Source organism: Gopherus evgoodei, unplaced genomic scaffold, assembly GCF_007399415.2.
Source record: "Gopherus evgoodei ecotype Sinaloan lineage unplaced genomic scaffold, rGopEvg1_v1.p scaffold_43_arrow_ctg1, whole genome shotgun sequence".
Lineage (NCBI taxonomy): Eukaryota > Metazoa > Chordata > Testudines > Testudinidae > Gopherus > Gopherus evgoodei.
The window spans coordinates 736,274-755,579 of record NW_022060064.1 but is presented as its reverse complement, the minus strand read 5'-3'; the positions used below and the strand labels follow the sequence as shown (position 1 = coordinate 755,579).

At 53.3% G+C, this 19,306-nt stretch overlaps 2 protein-coding genes across 2 annotated transcripts in view; one reads left to right on the top strand and one right to left on the bottom strand.

The window, feature by feature from the left end:
* Nucleotides 1-199: 199 nt before the first annotated feature.
* Nucleotides 200-10,500, bottom strand: LOC115642602 (arachidonate 15-lipoxygenase B-like). Its single transcript, XM_030546244.1, is given in 10 exon segments — nt 200-373; nt 1,889-2,011; nt 2,641-2,844; nt 5,803-5,891; nt 5,894-5,945; nt 6,071-6,243; nt 7,120-7,217; nt 7,893-7,967; nt 9,340-9,406; nt 10,467-10,500. Coding segments are annotated over 10 exon segments (1,089 nt in total).
* Nucleotides 10,501-11,667: 1,167 nt separating this feature from the next.
* The window catches only part of LOC115642601 (aurora kinase B-B-like), a 13,880-nt gene continuing 6,241 nt past the window's right edge, over nt 11,668-19,306 (top strand). Inside the window, exon 1 of the mRNA XM_030546243.1 lies at nt 11,668-11,697. Within this exon, the coding sequence (XP_030402103.1) occupies nt 11,668-11,697 (30 nt within the window). The remainder of the gene's footprint in view (nt 11,698-19,306) is intronic.

The window sequence follows — 19,306 nt, the reverse complement described above, 5'->3', positions numbered from 1 at the left end:
CATATTACAGAGCAAATTGTGATGTCCTACTAGGAGTAGCACCTTACTGGAGGGGAATGAGTAGCTAGGGCTTGGTCTGTGGGTGGAGCTTAGGAGACCACTTCCTCTGTTTTCCCCTAGAGATTCACTGCTTCTCCCCAGCTCTACTGTGGCTTCTCCACCCCCTCCTCTAAGGCATCACTGGGTCCCACCCCTGGATTCAGCTCTCCACCGCTGTCCAGATTCTCACGTCATCATCCTGGTAGTAGCAATTGGGGAGCGAGGTGACACCACGAGCTTCTAGGTTGTCTGGCAGACAGAGCACCTCGTAGCTCACATTCTCCACGCCCTTGGTCGGCAGCTTCAGCATCCCATCCCGACCCGTCGAGGAGGCCTGGAAGAGAGGCAAGAATCTGGAAATCTTTATAGAGGATAGATCTCAAACTGGTGTCCATGGGTGTCTCTCCATTGGAGTCAGTGGGGCCAGATCCCAGTCGGTGTGAATGGGCGTCTCTCCACTGGAATCAATAGGGTCTGATCCCCAACATCTGTTAATCGGCTGTAACTCCATTGGCCCAGTGCCGATTGATAGCAGCTGGGTTAATAAATTATGCCAGAGCGAGAGCAGATCTTTTAGAAAGAAACCTACAATCTGGAGCTAACGTTTCCCAGTGATGAACCTTCCACCACCCCTTGGGAAGCTGCTTCTAAAGCTTCTTCTCCATCCTGGGACCCAGCTGCCCCTCATTTCCAAGCAGAAGAGACCTAACTTCAACTCCCAGGTACTAGATCTTGCTCTGGTGAACAAGGAGCCCTCTGCTCTCTGAAATCTCGCTAGGCAGGTACTTATAGAGTGTGATCAAATCTCCTTTCCCCATCAGTAATGTAGAGCAGCATTTCTCAAACTGAGGTGCCCGACCCAAAAGGGGGTTGCATGAGTATAGTAGGAGGCATCATGAGAATGGTACCCAGCTCTGAAGGCAGTGCTGCCATCAGCAGCAGCACGGAAGTAAGCGGGGGCATGTTTGTGTGTGTGAGGTTGTTACTTTGGGGGGTTTAAAGCCTGAAATATTTTCAAAGGGGTCAGAGCAAAAAAAGTTTGAGATCTCCAGATACAGCATTTCTTGGTTTAGTGTCTCACGGTGAGCCAGGTTGTCCAGACAACAACTCATCCGCTAAGATGTAGACACCACAAGGGGACACCCTGTTCCAGTCACAATCTTGCTCAGGCCATACCCAGAGCAGTCCATAGACTTTTTTTTTTCTTTTCCAGCTCACTGACAATTCCAAAAAATTGGAGGGAAAATTGCTCCAGATCCAGCTGAAAACAAAGGTGCTTGAAATGTTTGGCGAGGGGGAAATGTGCAACTAAAATCTAGATTTGTTCTGGATCAAACAAAAAGTGTTGTTTGGCCAAAATGGAAATGGTTCCCCTCCTGCAAATGCTTTCGCTTCAGTACAATCCAACTGTTTCATTTGCATCTCAACCTTTTTAAAAACAGGTTTAAACAAAAAGTTGTGGGGTTTTTTAAAGGAAAGAATTTAGGGAAATTGACACTAATCCGCAGAACCTTTCAGCGTCACCAGATCTGCAGGTTTTTTCCACCAAAAAACACAAGCTACACACAAAAAGCCCACCCACGGCCTCATCCTAGAAAGGCCAGTGGGAGCGTGCTGTAGGAATGCCTGGAGCAGTCACACGAGCCCACCCCTTCTATAGATGGGGGGACAGAGAGACACAGAAGGAAACAGGAGTGACTATAGTCACATCACAAATGAGTGGCGGAGCTGCAAAGATATGAAACATCCTGAAATCCAGCAGCTCCCCCGCTCTACCCATTAGCTCCTACTCCCCTTTCCAGTGCCATGGCTAGAACCCAGGAGTCCTGGTTCCCAGCCCCCACCCTACTCTTACCAGGCAATGGAGGGGGAAGTCACCTCGCATCTTGTTGAAACCCCCTCCCGGCTGGATGAGGTTGGTCCTAGCCAGGGTGTTAATGTGCAGGGTGTAGCGGGTGTGGGGGATCAGGAGCTGTGGGGAGCAGAGAGACGTGGGGCTAAGCTGGGACCTTGGTGCTAACTCTAAGTCCAATCTCCCCACTCCCAGTGACACAGTCCTTGTGGGAAACAGGGCACATCGAAGGGTGACCGGGGCCCATGGAGCTGTGTGAAACAGAGACGTGCCCACACACAGCTGGGACAGGGCACATCTGCGTGCGTCCAGAGCATGACCCAGACATCTTGGCACAGCTGGGTGCTGATGGCACCTGCAGAAGCTGCTGGGCATAACTGGGGCATGGATCCAGGTGGGGAGTGGGCACCACTGGCTGCAGATGGCACCTTAGCACCCAGCTTGGGAACGGACACAGTGGGCACATCTGGGGCAGGGGCTGCAGCTGGGGAAATGCCTGGGTGCCTTGGACCATGCAGACACTGATGGGCCATGGCAAGGAGAGCTGGGCACATTTTGAAGTGCTATCGGATGCCTCTGGGCACATCTGGGACATGGATGCAGTTGGGCACATCTGGGACACAGACACAGCTGGGCACAGCTGGGGGACACAGCTGGGAACAGCTGGCACACGGCTGTTTGCTGGCCAAAGGCACAGGAAGGACATGAGGGGGTAACTCTCCCCCTGTTCGGTCCCTCCCCCCCATCACCTTGTAGACAGGATGGCACATGGGCAGCTGGCGCAGTGTGGCCATGCAATAGACCTCGCAGAGGAAATGAGCCTCCAGCAGGTGGGTGCTGACTTCACGGACATGGAAGTTGGCCAGGCGCACCCAGATCTTGGCCAGGGTCCAGTCCCACTTGGGGTCGCTGGGCAGGAAGATGGGGCTGCCGGGGTCCGGGCACTGGCTGAGCTGTGGGGCGGGGAAAGGAGTTGAGAAGAAAACAGCCTCCCGCATGGCTCACGTGCTGAGAGTTGCCAGCAGGGAGCAGCCCAGGACTGGACGGAGAGCCCTGCACCTGGAGGTAGGGCAAAGGTTTGTGGGCTGTGACATCCCAAGACACCCAGTGGGTGGGAACCAGAGGGGGGCTGCCCCACCCAGGCGGGCCCCACTCCTGAATGAGTACTTGGAGCAGGAAAGGGGGAATCAGAGCCCTCCTGTGAGACTTCTGGTCCATCCGTCCATCCCTCCTGCCCAGCACCTCGGTCCATCCAGCCATAGGTGCAGACTCTGCGGGTGCTGCGGAGCTCGAGCACTCACGGAAAAAAATAGGGGGTGCTCAGCACCCACCAGCCACAGCTGGGCAGCAGATCAGCTGTTGGCGGCTGGTGGGAGGCACTTTGGGGGAGAGCGGAGAGCAGCGAGTGGCAGGTGAGGGGTGAAGCAGGGGTGGGAGGAGGTGGAGCAAGGGTGGGGCCTCATGAGAAGGGTCGGAGGGGGGGCAGGGCCTCAGCACAGAATAGGGGTGGAGCAGCCACTGGGAAAAATAGAAGTCAGCGACTGTGCATCCATCTGTCCTACCCCTCCATCCGTCCCACCCATCTGTCCATCCCTGGCCTCCATCCTCCCGTCCCTCTGGTCTGCTCGACCCATCCATCCTCTTGTCCATCTTCCCATCCGCCCTCCCATCCCTCTTGCCTGTCTGTCCTCCCATCCCTCTGGTCTCCTTGGTCCATCCATCCTCCCATTCCTCTTGCCTCCCCTGCCCATCCATCCTCCTGTCCCTCTTGTCTCCCTGGCCCATCCATCCTCCTCTCCCTTTAGTCTCCTCAGCCCATCCACTCTCCCATCCTTCCTCCCAGTCCTCTGGTCTCCTTGGCCCATCCGCCCTCCTGTCCGTCCTCCCGTCCCTCTGGTCCGCTCGACCCATCCATCCTCTTGTCCATCCTCCCATCCATAGTCCCATCCCTCTGGACTCCTCTGCCTATCCATCCTCCTGTCCATCCTCCCATCCATAGTCCTGTCCCTCTGGTCTCCTCAGCCCATCCATCCTCCTGTCCGTCCTCCTGTCCCTCTGGTCGCCTCGGCCCATCCACCCTCCAGTCCATCCTCCCGTCCCTCTGGTCTTCTTGGCTCATTCATCCTCCTATCCATCCTCCTGTCCATCCTCCCATCCCTCTGGTCTCCCTGGCCCATCCATCCTCCTCTCCCTTTAGTCTCCTCAGCCCATCCACTCTCCCATCCTTCCTCCCAGTCCTCTGGTCTCCTTGGCCCATCCGCCCTGCTGTCCGTCCTCCCGTCCCTCTGGTCTGCTCGACCCATCCATCCTCTTGTCCATCCTCCCATCCATAGTCCCATCCCTCTGGACTCCTCTGCCTATCCATCCTCCTGTCCATCCTCCCATCCATAGTCCTGTCCCTCTGGTCGCCTCGGCCCATCCACCCTCCAGTCCGTCCTCCCGTCCCTCTGGTCTTCTCAGCTCATTCATCCTCCTATCCGTCCTCCTGTCCATCCTCCCATCCCTCTGGTCTCCCCGGCCCATCCACCCTCCCGTCCATCCTCCCATCCCTCTGGTCTCCTCATCCCATCCAACCTCCTGTCCATCCTCCCATCCCTCTGGTCTCCTTGGCCCATCCACCCTCCCATCCATCCTTCCGTCCCGCTGGTCTCCTGGCCATAGGCGCCAACTCCATGGATGCTCGGGGCTGGAGCACTCATGGAAAAAAATTGGTGGGTTTTCAGCACCCACTGGCAGCTCCCCCCTAACCCCCTGCTCCAGCTCACATCCACCTCCTCCATGAGCAAGCCACCACATCCTGCCTCTCCCCACTTCCTCCCAGCACTTGTGCCATGAAACAGCTCATTTGCGGGACAGGGAGGGAAGGGGGAGGAGGGGGAACACGGCGCATTGGAGAAAGAGCAGAGACTGGGGCAGAGATTTGGGGAAGGGATCCAATGGGGCAGGAAGGGGATGGTGTTAGGGCAGGGACTTTGGGAATGGGGTTGGAATGGGGGTGGGGCCAGTGTGGGTATGGGGTGGAGTCGGGGTGGGGTCAAAGGCGGGGAAAGGGGTAGGGGCTGCAGGAATGCACAGGCACCGGAGAAAGTTGGCGCCTGTGTCCCCGGCCCATTCACCCTCCTGTCTGTCCTCCCATCCCTCCCGTCTCCTCGGCCGATCCACCCTCCTGTCCGTCCTCCCATCCCTCTGGTCTCCTCAGCCCATCCATCCTCCTGTCCATCCTCCTGTCTGTCCTCCCATCCCTCTGGTCTCCTTGGCCCATCCACCCTCTGTCCCTCTGGTCTCCTCGGCCCACCCACCTTCCCGTCCGTCCGTCCATCCCTCTGGTCTCCTCAGCCCATTCATCCTCCCATCCATCCTCCCGTCTTTCTGGTCTACTCGGCCAATCCATCCTGATGTTCATCTGTCTGGCCTTCCTGCCCCGTTGTAAAATAATTTGTTTTTAAAGGGTGAAAAGTGGATTTTCTCCTTTTCCAGCCCCACTTTCAGAGGTTTTCTGTCTTTCTTTTTCTTTCTTTTTTTAACGTTTCAGAGGTGAAAAATGCAGAAGAAGAGAAAAGAGAAAAAAAGAGAATAAAGAGGAAAGGAAATTGGGGGAGCAACTCCCCACCTCCAAATCCAAAATTTTTCACTCTCTGAAAACCACCCCCTCACCCCACAACCTTTTGAGTCCAATCACATTTCTTGTTTGGGTCCAGTAACAGAAACTCTCTCTCAAAATTACCCTGTATGGGAGGATCCATGTCAGTGGGGTTTCTGATGGGACAATGTTTCACTCCCCAAATGTTGAGGTACCTGCTCACTAGGAAGGGCCCACTGGTCTGGATCGGGGGCAATTCCTCTGTTCAGGATTACCAAAGGGCTCCATGGGCTGTTGTGAGGACCATTCAGCGGCTGGGCATGCTCATTACCTGGATGGCCAAGGGCATGACCTGCCCGCCAGGTGTCAGGTGCTGCAGGTAGAGCGGTGCGGCCAGGTACTGCTGTTCCCCATTCAACTAGGGGGTGGGATCCCCTCCTGGATCTCGTAATCCGTCAGGAAGATGTTCCCTTTCTGCAAGGCGGAGAGAGGGGTTCATCTCTCACATGAAACAGGCTGCTGAGTTTTCTTCCAGGGAAAGGGACCCACAGAACTCAGCCCTGCAGACGATTTTTGGGAGGCCGGCAGGATCGCCTTACCTTGAGCTCGTCCTGCAGGGTGGTGCCCTCCCCCAGGGAGCTGGCCACCATCTCCTCCGTCACAGGGAAGTGCTCTGGGAGTGATGTGCATTTCCACATCACCACCAGGTTGACACCATTAAGGAACTGGTACCCGAAGAACGAATCTTCCTGCCACTTCTCGGAGACGTACTCTAGGGACACAGATAACAACATGTGGGTCAATGGGGCCAGATCCCAGCTGGTGTCAATGGACGTCTATCCATGTGGGTCAATGGGGCCAGATCCCAGCTGGTGTCAATGGGCGTCTATCCATTGAAGTCAATAGGGACAGACCCCCAGCTGGTGTCAATGGGTGTCTCTCCATTGGAGTCAATGGGGCCAGATCCCAGCAGGTGTCAATGGGCATCTCTCCATTGGAGTCAATGGGGCCAGATCCCAGCAGGTGTCAATGGGCATCTCTCCATGGGAATCAATGGGGCCAGACCCCAGCTGGTGTCCATGGGCGTCTCTCCATTGGAGTCAATGGGGCCAGATCCCAGCAGGTGTCAATGGGCATCTCTCCATGGGAATCAATGGGGCCAGACCCCAGCTGGTGTCCATGGGCGTCTCTCCATTGGAGTCAATAGGGCCAGATCCCAGCAGGTGTCAATGGGCGTCTCTCCATGGGAATCAATGGGGTCAGACCCCAGCTGGTGTCCATGGGCGTTTCTCCATGGGAGTCAATAAATGGGGGATCATGAGCTCCCTCTAGCTATGGGAGATGTGGTGGGAACTAGCTGCTAGGGGGTACATCTTGATTCAAGCCAGAGCTGCCCTCCAGTCTCCCATGCGGATGGAACCGGGGAGGCTGCAGAGGGCTCACGAAGCCCGTTTGTCCTTCACCCTCCAGCCCCAGTGCTCAGGTCAGCACAGGAGGAACAATGAGTCTCAGCCCTTAGCTTTGCCCAGTGGGTGTGGTGTGACCAGCAGGGTAATTTCACCTCATGTCTGTGGGCACAGGGTCAGACTGTGTCGGAGGCCTGGGGCAGGACACGTCCATGAACCATGGGATGGGGCGGGGTACGTACCTGAAGTGGGGTTCTTGTTACACCAGAATATCTTCCGGATGTCTTCCAGCTTCTCCCAGGAGCCCGTGCATAAGAAGAAGCCCTTCAGCTTCAGCTCCCTGGGGACAAGAGAGACCCTTGGAGGAGAGACCGATGAACCCAGCCAGTCAAGAGAAAGGGGGCGCAGCCAAATACCCAACTGAAGGGAGGGCATTGCCAGGGCTCCATAACCACAGCGTGTGCCAGCCATGGCCCCAATCCACCCCCTGTGGGCCCTGGGGGGCAGGGAATAGCAGCAGACTAGAGGTATCTGACCATGCGCCCAGTCTGATAGATAGATAGGTTTTCAGTTGGTTGTTCGCTTGGAAGCCATGATTTCTACTCCTACCACTGTGCAGCTGGTGATCTGAGGTCTAAACAGGGGGTCGGAGGGGAAACTAAGTCAGAGAGGAGGGTTTAGACCGGGAGGACTTTGGGCCATGTGCTGTCTCTCACTGTGGGTCGCCAGGGCCCGGCATAACATAGCGACCGAGAGGAATGGCTGGGGATGTCAGGTACAGATACAGGCATTAGTCCTACTCTGTGGGCAGGATCTGAGCTAGAAGATGGCCTCTTTGGAGTGACTCTCAGATCAACCCATCCCCGCTGGGTTACCTGGGGAGGGGGTTGATCCCCTTTGAGCCCTCCCCAAATCCCCACTGCCCGAGTGCCCCAGGCTGCAGGGTGAGTGTCCCACCCACACTCAAGTTTTAATGGTGCGCATCATGAAGATGGTGGTTTTGGTCAGGCTGTACTGGTCATTGGAGTCCAGCTCGTCCACGCTTGCCACGTCCAGGCACCTCGGCCAGCCGGGGGCATATTCCTTCCAGCTGCCAGGAGACGCACGTGGGCTCACCATCCCATGCCCGAGAGAGCGCAGGTATGGGCCCCACCAGAGACCTCCTCTGACTCACCCAGGTGTGGCTGGAGGCTTCCCATAGGCAAAGAAATTCCTCTCCTGCTCAGCTTCCAAGCAAAAATAAGACCATCTGCAGCTTTTGTAATTACAGAGGAGCCATCCAAAATGGGCAGCCAGTGTGCCCGACTCAGCGATGCCGCCTGAGTCTGCAGAGAGCCTGAGCCCATTGCCATGAGCGGGGGAGATCTGCTACTAGTGTGGCTAATGCAGTGATGCTGCCTGGGTCTGCTAAGAGCCTGAGCCCATTGCTCCAAGAACTGCCTCTATTCCCTTCAAATGCCCTAAGAGGATAGTTCAAATAGTGTTGCAAACCCCAGGGGTTCATAGATTATGGACCAGCCCCCCCCTCTAAAAAAATCACAAGATTGACTTCCAAATCCTGAGATTTCAGTAAATAACCCTTTGGGGTCTTACTTACTCTAACGGCCTCAGGCCCTGTAGGTGGGGTCACATTTCTGAGCTGCTCTCCCCACACACAATGTCCGGAGAGTGACTTGGCTTTTAAAACAGAAGCTGAGTTTTTCCCCTGGATAACCCCATGACTCCAGGTGCTGGGGCTTTCAGAGAAGCCCTGAGCTGCTGATGCCACAGGGTTAACTCTTCCATTGTCTCCCCAGAGCAGGTATGGGAGACTGATGGAGAGTGGGGAGTGATAAGGCCTATCCAGGGGGGTATGATGGGGCAGAGATATGGTTTTAGATGATTCTCACCCAGCGTAAGTTCTTCTGCCAGTGGCTGGAGCCTGCCCACCCCTCCAAGGTGGAGACCAAAGGGTGAGGGATAGCTCAGTGGTTTGAGCATTGGCCTGCTAAACCCAGTGTTATGAGCTCAATCTTGGGGGGCATTTAGGGATCTGGGGCAAAAAAAAAATAGTTGGGGATTGGTCCTGCTTTGAGCAGGGGGTTGAACTAGACATCTTCTGAGGTCCCTTCCAACCCTGATATTCTATGAAAAGACCCTGCCCTTCTGGAGGCGCTGTGGCAGCTGAGAACAGAGACAGGATGCAGCACATCCTGGCTTATTCTGGCATTGGGGAGTGAGGGTGTAGGATTGAATCAGGGTCCCCATGAGCCTCTTGGTTCTCTCCCTGGCTGTGGAGGGGAGTGGTGTCTAGTGGTTAGAGCTGGGGAGTTGAGAGCCCAAAGTGGAAGGCAGGGGAAGGGAGTGAAAGCAGAACTGGTGCTTATTATCGTCCTCTCCTGGACAGTGCTTATGACTTTATCAGCCTGACCCTCCCCATCCTCCAATCCTTCCTGGGTGCATGCTGCCCCCACCCGGCTCACCAATAGGCCTCCTGCCACACCTTCAGCTCCTCTTGCCGGTGCTGGGCGTCCTCAGCCGTGGTTTTGGCTGGAGGGAGAAGGGGGAGTTTGAAAGCCGATGGCACACCCGGGCATTAGCCACACAATGGACCCACCCTGCCATATGGGTTGGGGGGAGGAGACCTGGTCCCAAACAGAGTGAGAAACAGCATCTCTTGCTGCTCCTCCTGGGAATCAAGGAGGATGCGTGCTTTCTCTAATGGGGGTGTACCAGGCTGCCTCCCCCAAAAAAGGTTCTCCTCTGTGATGTTATTGACATGACCTGGGACCGTATAGATCATTGTTGCAACCAAGGTCCTGTGGTGGCACCAAATCTTGTATAAAGGGGGTCAAATAAGGTGTCTAAGACAAGGTTATGATTTGCTGGTTAGGATTATGCTGTCTAGAGGGGTGTATCAATTTTGTAATTAAAGTTATGAATACTGGCTTTGTACTTGTATCTCAATGTGTTTGATTCTAAGACGCCTCAGTGAAGTATTTGGTCAGTTTCTTGAGAAAGGGACTGTTCTCAGTAAGTGCCCAGTCAAGAAACACTTAACGAACAATGGACCTTGGGAGACTCCAATCCACCTAAGAAGTCTTCCTGGGGATGGTCAAGATAACACGTGGGCAATGGCTGCCACCTGTAAAGAACGGAGTCATGCATGGATATGTGACTTGCCCATGTGACTCCAAACTCCATTTTGCCCTTACACCTGGAAGAGGCTACAAAAGGTGATGTTGCCTTATCTCCATCTTGTCTTCAATCCTGCTTCATACCTCTGGAGGGACTTTCCTATAAACTGAAACGCCGAACAAAGGACTGAATGACCCAGCAATGGATGGACTCCAGAGACTTGATTTGAACCTGCAGTTTATTCCATCACTGCTACAAGCCTGAACCAAGAATTTTGTCATCACTGCATGTAATTGATTCCATTTAACCACTTCTAACTCTCATTTATATCTTTTTCCTTTTATGAGTAAACTATTAGATTTTAGATTCTAAAGGATTGGCAACGATGTGATTTGTGGATAAGACCTAACTTGTATATTGACCTGGGTCTAGGCCTTGGTCCTTTGGGATCGAGGGAACCTTTTTCTTTTACTGGAATATTGGTTTTCATAACCTTTCGTCCCCATAACGAGGGCACTGGTGGTGATACTGGGAAACGGGAGTGTCTAAGGGAATTGTTGATGTGATTTTTGGTCAGCCAGTGGGGTAAAACTGACGTCTTCTCTGTTTGGCTGGTTTGGTTTGCCTTGGTGTGCAAAGGAACCCCAGCCTCGTGCTGTTACTGCCCTGCTCTAAGTAATTTGTCCTGAATTGGCACTCTCAGTTGGGTCCCACCAAAGCCAGCATCGCTACATCTTCACCGATGTGGGGGAGGGTACTGTGAAGGGAGCAGGGGTGCAGGGGCACTGTCAGATGCTGGCAGGGCAGATGTGGACAGCTGTGCATGAGGCAAACCTGCCCTGGGGCAGATGTGGCCAGATGTGCAGGGTGCCAACCTTATCAAGGACAGATGTGCATGTGGCCAACCTGAAAATAGACAGATGTAGATGTGGCTAACCCCATGGAGGACATGTGGCAAACCAGGGCCTGGACAGATGTGAACAGATGTGCCCATGGCAAACCTCATGAAATATAGTTGTGGACAGATGTGGACGGGGCAGGCTAGCCTCATAGTACATGTGGACAGATATTGCATGTGGCGAACCTCTTGAAGGACAGATGTGCAGGTGACAGACCTTATGAAGGCCAGATGTGCACAGTGCAAACCTGAGGACAGACATGCATGAATGATGGATGGAGTGTAAGAATCAGGGTCCAGGTGCTTCTCCCCGGGGACAACAGAAGGTTGAACACTTCCCCCCCACCCACCCAAGAAGTTATATCAACTGTTTGTATACAGTGTTATTTTTACCATAAAAATATCCCGAGTAAGGCCTTTTATGCAACCGTGTGATGTTCTGAACTGACTGGCCCTTGTAAGCAAGGCATCCAGGCTGTGGTTATGAATGTGTGCATGTGTCTATAGAGAGAAGTGTTCATTGTCACTGTAAGCAGAGTCAGGATGAGCTCTACCCTGACGTCTGGGTGGTAAATTATGGCAAGTGTGGAAAAGAATATGAACCCATGGCAGCCCCAAATGGTCACTTTGACAGCTGTGCGGTCCCCAATGTCTCTGTTATTGGGGTAGGAGGAATAAAGTGCTGTTACCCTGATTATGTGAATGAAGGATTATGAGACTGTTTTATGACAGAGGGTCTCACCACCAACCAAGTAGCACTCGCTAGACAAGCGACATGGGTTCCAAAGCCAGTGAACTGAGACAGGTTGGGGCTAGGTGTGTGTATCTGATGGTATGGGCCCTACTACAAGCTGAAATCATGAAGAGCTGAAACCACTGAAAGAGCTAAAATTACTAAGCCGAGATCACTGAGGTCTGTTAACTAGTGGGGGAGCCTGAAGATATATTGCTAAGTGGCTGGCAGCGCAGTTTGCAAGACAGTTGGAGCGGTGAGCCCAGCGCAGCGGAGTGGAGCTGAGCAGTTTGTGGGGACATGTGGTATCTCATGCGGAGCGAAGAAAATTCACACAGTCAACACAGCTGCAAACAAGTCAGGAATCTCTTTTATTCTTTTCTACTACCCCCTTATATAGTTAAGTCTGGTTACATAAGGACCAATCATGCGGGCTAACATCATACATGCTAGCAATCTAATTGGACAAAAAGAAAAATCACGCGCTTACCATGCCTCTAATCACCCCTGATTGGCCAACCGCAACGACGCAATCCCCGACCACACAAAGAACGGTCTACAGCCTCTTCCCCTCTCTTCTCTCGAACCAATCGCTCCGTGTGGAACACAGAAAACAAGCGGATCCGAGGCGCGAGCTGCAGCCCGGACCGGCCCCCCCAGTGCCCCCCGCCACAGCCACAGGGCTCCGGCCGAGGAGGCAACGGGCACTCACGCGTGGCAGCTGCCGCCCACCTCTGCCTGCGGAGCGCCCCGCGCAGAGACCCACACATGCCTGAGACCAGAGTGGGAGCGGCGCTGAGCCCGGTCGCCTGGGTTCCCTGCGCTGCCTGGCCGGGGCCCCAGCAGCGCCCGGTGCCCGAGTGTATGAGAGGGAGCGAGGAGCGGGGGCCGCGGCCCGAGCCACTCGCCTCCTCTCCCGGACGGCGGCAGCAGAGAGACTGGCCCGGGGGGGAAGCAAGGGGGGAGCGAGGAGGCGGCAGCTCCACGCGAAGAGCCCGTTGCCTCCTCGGCCGGAGCCCTGTGGCTGTGGCGGGGGGCGCTGGGGGGGCCGGTCCGGGCTGCAGCTCGCGCCTCGGATCCGCTTGTTTTCTGTGTTCCACACGGAGCGATTGGTTCGAGAGAAGAGAGGGGAAGAGGCTGTAGATCGTTCTTTGTGCGGTCGGGGATTGCGTCGTTGCGGTTGGCCAATCAGGGGTGATTAGAGGCATGGTAAGCGCGTGATTTTTCTTTTTGCCCAATTAGATTGCTAGCATGTATGATGTTAGCCCGCATGATTGGTCCTTATGTAACCAGACTTAACTATATAAGGGGGTAGTAGAAAAGAATAAAAGAGATTCCTGACTTGTTTGCAGCTGTGTTGACTGTGTGAATTTTCTTCGCTCCGCATGAGATACCACAGGGACAGCTGGAGGGGTTCATGGGATGGCTGGTGGAGTGGAGCAGCTTGTGGGATGGTGGGAGCGGCCCGTGGAACAGCGAGTGGAGCAGAGCGGAGCAGTTTGCGGGGACGGCTGGAGGAGAGGAGCGGAGTGGCTGGTGGAGCAGAGCCATTCGCGGTGAAGGCTGCAGCAGATCTCCAAGGAGAGGCAGGGCAGTCGGCCTCGGCTCACGTAAGATGCTCCTTAACACCCCATGTGCCCGCCCCATTCCACCCAGGCTGGGAGGGTAAAACTCTGCAGATGAACTTTTGAACTCTGGGGCGGCACTGACCAGGGACAGAGACTTTTGGGTTGTTGGACTTTGGGGTGATTTGGACTTAAGACCCTGAGGGGAAAAGGACATTGCCAAACTTACTTGGAGGTGGGTCTTTTGCTCATGGTTTGTGTTACGAATCTTGTTTGTGGTGTTTCCCCAACATAATGCCGCATTGTTTCCCTCTTTTATTAAAAGGATTTTGCTACACTCAGACTCCGTGCTTGCGAGAGGGGAAGTATTGCTTCCTAGAGGCACCCTGGGGGTGGTGTGTAATTGTCCCAGGTCACTGGGTGGGGGCTTGAGCCGGTTTTGCATTGTGTTATTGAAACAGAACCCCTGGATACTGAACCCGGCCCTTGCTGCTGCCAACTCAGAGGGGCAGAAAGGTTACATAACCATGATTCAACTTTAGCATCACATCATGTGAGGGCAGGGAAGCAAAACAGGCCAGGAGGGGCCACCCCCCAAGCCAAGTTTTACATGAAACCACTTCCAAGTAACCATCCATTAGCCAGCCCAGGAAACGACAATCAAGAGCCATTACATAGGAACATAAGAATGGCCAGACTGGGTCAGAACAATGGCCTATCTAGCTCAATATCCTGTCTTCTGACAGTGCCAGTGCCAGGTGATTCAGACAGACAGACCAGAACAGGCACTTTATAGAGTGATCCATCCCCTACCATCCAGTCCCCACTTCTGACAGCCAGAGGTTTAGGGACACCCAGAGGATGGGGCTGTCCCCTGATCATCTGGCTAATAGCCATTGAAGGGTCTATTCTCCATGAACTTTTCTTGCTCTTTTTTGAGCCCTGTTATAGTCTTGGCCTTCACAACATCCTCTGGCAAGGAATTCCGCAGGTTGACTGCGCGTTGTGTGAAGAAATACGTCCTTAGGTTGGTTTTAAACCTGCTGCCTATTAATTTCATTGGGTGACCCCTGGTTCTTGTGTTATGTGAAGGGGCAAATAACACTTCCTTGGTCACTTTCTCCACCCTAGTCATGATTTTCTGAACCTCTATCATATCCCCCCTTAGTCGTCTCTTTTCTAAGATGAACAGTCTCAGTCTTTTTAATCTCTCTTTATATGGAAGCTGTTCCATACCCCTCAGTCCAATGGAGAGCAACAAAAATGATCAGGGGGCTGGAGCACAGGACTTATGAGGAGAGGCTGAAGGAACTGGGATTATTTAGTCTGCAGAAGAGAAGAGTGAGGGGGGATTTGATAGCAGCCTTCAACTACCTGAAGGGGGGTTGCAAAGAAGATGGAGCTCGGCTGTTCTCAGTGGTGGCAGATGACAGAACAAGGAGCGTTGGTCTCAAGTTGCAGTGGGGGAGGTCTAGGGTGGATATTAAGAAACACTATTTCACTAGGAGGGTGGTGAAGCACTGGAATGGGTTCCCTACGGAGGTGGTGGAATCTCCTTCCTTAGAGGTTTTTAAGGCCCGGCTTGACAAAGCCTTGGCTGGGATGATTTAATTGGTGTTGGTCCTGCTTTGAGCAGGGGCTTGGACTACAGGACCTCCTGAGGTCTCTTCCAACCCTAATTTTCTATGATTCTGTGATTTTTGTTGCCCTTTTCGTTACCTTTTCCAATTTCATTGCATCTTTTTTGAGATGGGGCAACCAGAACTGTATGTAATATTCAAGGTGTGGGCATACCGTGGATCTATATAGACGCAATATGATATTTTCTTATTATCTATCCCTTTCCTAATGGTTCCTAACATTTGGTTCGCTTTTTTGACTGCTGCTGCACACTGAAAGGATGTTTTCAGAGGACTATCCACAATGACTCCAAGATCTCTTTCTTGAGTGGTAACAGCGAATTTAGCCCCCGTCGTTTTGAATTATAGTTGGGATTATGTTTTCCAACATGCATTAACTTTGCATTTATCAACACTGAAATTCATCTGCCATTTCGTCACCCACTCGCTTGGTTTTGTGAGATCCTTTGTAACTCTTCACAGTCGGCTTTGGCCTTAACTATCTTGAGTAATTTAGTGGTAGCTCCAAACTTTGCCACCTCCCTGCTCCCCCACTTTTCCAAATTGTTTATGACTATGTTGCACAGCACAGGTCTCAGGACAGACCCTGGGGGACCCCGCTATCTACCTCTCCCTGCTGTGAAAACTGATGGTTCATTTCTGCTCTCTTGTCTATCTTTTAACCAGTTACTGATCCATGAAAGGAGCCATAGGTGCCAACTCTATGGGTGCTCCGGAGCTCGAGCACCTATGGCAAAAAAATAGGGGTGCTCAGCATGCATGAGCCATAGTGGTTCCTGCCCCCCACCCCCCGCCACCGAGTTTTGTACCTGAGGTCTGGTCACAGCACATGCCCTAGCCCCAGGTGGAGCTTGAGTGTGGAATGTGAGACATTCTGTGCTACTCCCCATTCTGCCCCTGGGGCAGGGAGTTTGTTTATTGACAGAGGCTGGGTGACTAAGATCACAAAAGGCTTCTCATTAAATTAAACTGAAGATCGTTACATGATCCTGAAAGCATTCCCAGGCACCCTAGTTAAAAGACAGGAACCAAAGGGCAGCAATAAACGGCCAGTTTTCAGAAAGGAGAGAGGTAAATAGTGGTGTCTCCCAGAGGTCTGTTCTGGGACCAGTCCTACTCAACATATTCATAAACGATCTGCAAAAAGGGGTAAACAGGGAGGTGGCCAAATTTGCAGACCATACAAAATTACTCCAAATAGTTAAGCCCAAAGCTGACTGAGAAGTGTTACAAAGGGATTGCACAAAACTGGGTGACTGGGCAACACCATGGCAGATGAAATTCAGTGGATTTGGCTACCCTTGCAGCTGTACAGCGCTGGGAGTTAAACCTGTCTTCGTACAGCTGTGTAGGGAAAGCGCTGCAGTCTGTACACACGGACAGCTACCAGTGCACTGTCATGGTCACATTTGCAGCATTTGCAGCGGTGTTGGGAGTGGTGCATTATGGGCAGCTATCCCACAGAGCACCTCGTCCCAATTTGGAGCCATTTTGGCGCCGTGGGTTGCGGGAAGGGGACGGAAGGGTGTGGGTCGTTCTGCTTCTTGTCCCAACGCCCCGTGGTGCATCGCTTTGCATCCCAGCAATCCCTGTTTTTCCGTCCACGTTTGGCGCCATTGTGATTCTCCCAACGGTTTCTGTGCTGCGCGATTTCTGTGGGAAATGGAGCCGGAACTGCTGAGGACTTTGCTGACGAGTGTCGCCAGCACATCACGTTTGGCAGTTGAGCTATTCCTTAAACTCCAAAGTGATGAGGAATCCGACGATGATTGCGAGTCGCCTGACGCGTACAACACGACATTGCTTGTGGCATTCACGGAAATGCTCAGCACCATGGAATGCCGCTTTTGGGCTCGGGAAACAAACACAGAGTGGTGGGATCACATCGTCATGGAAGTCTGGAATGACGAGCAGCGGCTGCAGAACTTTCGGATGAGAAAAGCCACTTTCATGGGACTGTGTGCTGAACTCTCCCCCACCCTGCGGCGCAAGGACACGAGATTGAGATCTACCCTGCTGATGGAGAAGCGAGTGGCTATTGCAGTCTGGAAGCTGGCAACTCCAGACAGCTACCGATCGGTCGGGAACCAGTTTGGAGTGGGAAAGTCGACCGTTGGAATTGTGTTGATGCAAGTTTGCAGGGCCATTAATCGCATCCTGCTAAGAAGAACCGTGACTCTGGGGAGCGTGCAGGACATTCTGGATGGCTTTGCACAAATGGGGTTCCCTAACTGTGGAGGGGCGATAGATGGGACGCATATTCCTATTCTGGCAGCACCCCACCTAGCATCCGAGTACATTAATCGGAAGGGGTATTTCTCTATGGTTCTCCAGGTGCTTGTGGATCACTGTGGGTGTTTCATTGACATTTACACAGGCTGACCCGGAAAGGTGCATGATGCACGCATCTTTCGGAAGACTGGCCTGTTCAGGAAGCTGCAGGCCGGGACTTTTTTCCCAGGCCGGAAGATCACAGTAAGGGACTTTGAAATGCCCACTGTGATCCTTGGAGACCCCGCTTACCTGTTAATGCCTTGGCTCATGAAACCGTGTACAGGGAAGCTTGACAGGACCAAGGACCAGTTCAACTACAGGCTGAGCCGGTGCCGAATGACTGTGGAGTTTGCTTTTGGCCGTTTAAAAGGGTGCTGGCGATCTCTGTATGGGAAGCTAGACTTGGGGGGAAAGCAGCATCCCTGCGGTTATATCCGCTTGCTGTACCCTCCATAATATTTTTGAAGGGAAGGATGAAAGATTCAGTCAGGCACGGACCTTCGAGGTTCAACACCTGGAGGCTGAATTTGCACAGCCAGAGAGCAGGGCTACTAGAGAGGCCCAGCACAGAGCTGCAAGGATTAGGGATGCTTTGAGGGAGGAATTTGAGGCTGAAAACCAGCAGTAATGTTTGGTGCCTTGCACGGGAGTGAAGTGCAGTGGTTACAATGTTAGTAGGAATCTGTTTTTCCTAAGCTGATCTGCAGTGCCTATTTCTTTCCTGGGCTAAGAGATCTTTCACTTTCTGCAATAATAAAGACTGTTTTCGAAGCCAAGAATTTATTTATTGAAAAGAAAATAACTTTCTTGACAGACACACAACATTTTGGGAACCTAAAAGGGTGGTGGTGGGGAACTGTACAGTCACAGGTTTGAATATGTCCTGTCTGGAGTGCTGTGCAATGACTGCTGGACTTCAGGATGAAAATACTGCATGGTGATGGGGGTTGAGTGCAGAGGGTAAGGATCGTAGTTCTCAGGGCTGGTTGGTGAACGTACAGGTGTTGGAGGCAGCTGGTAGTGGTAAGAACCTGGATGCTGGGGAAGGGAGTTTTGAGCTGACATTGGGGCACAAGGGAAAGAGCTTTGGGACGGGGGAGGCCGGCACGGTAGTTCTCTGCCTGCATGGCTACGAGCGCCTGGATAGAGTTCGCTTGGCGCGCCAGGACGCTTATCAGCTGCTTTGTGCTTTTCTTCCTGGCCGCTGCGTTTTTCTGGCGGATCCTGCTTTCCCTTTCCCTCCAGTCCTGCACTTTTTGATTCTCTGTGGCAGAGTGATCCATAACTGCTTGCAGCAGGTCGTCTTTGCTTTTTCGCGGCGTCTTCCGGAGGTTTTGGAGTCTTTGAGCTGTTGATAACATGGGCAGCCGACAACTCAAGGTTGCTTGTGGAAAGGCAAAAAAAGGCAACACTTAACAGAGGCAGCATTGTTTATATCTCAGACAGTTATTCCCACACAGTGAAGGAGTAACATTCTTCACAATAGCATAATTTTCCCATACCAAAGAGAGCGCACATAACCCACAGGAGCCCCGAAATGGTGAGTAAGGGGGACTGATTGCTTCAGGGCTGTACTTTTCCTCGGGGTTTCTGTGCGTTAGGGAAAGCAAACAGCTGCAGGGGGCACCTACACTGAACACTCTCCCAACATTTTCCACAGGAGTTGATCCTGGAAGATATCTCGCTGCTGCGGGTCACCTGGGAAGAGCGGGAGGGTCTTCTACAGCAATGCGGATTCCACCCTGGCCTCTATGCAGCCTGCCTGTGTGCAGAAATGGTCCCCCCACCCCTCGCTATTCCACATCTAGGCATGCATGCTTGCAGCACCCTCCCTCCTCTCCCGAAAAATTTCCATCCTGAAAATAAATACCGCTTACCGGGAACCCACTCCTCTGTTTGTCCTCCACCAAGTACGGGCTGCTGCGACTGGCTACCTTCCTCCTGGCTTGAGAACAGCTCCTGGCTGCATGCCTCCAGGGACTTCGGGGTGTCTCCCCCCACCCCAGTACCCTCACTCTCGGTTTCCTCCTCCCCCTCCTCCTCCTCCTCCCCCACTCTGAAGTGTCCATTGTGGTCCTCAGATTGGTGGTGGGGTCACCCCCAAGTATCACGTCCAGCTCTTTGTAAAAACGTCAGGTCGTGGGGGCAGCGCCGGAGCGGCGGTTTCCCTTGTGGGCTTTGCAATAGGCACTCCGCAGCGCC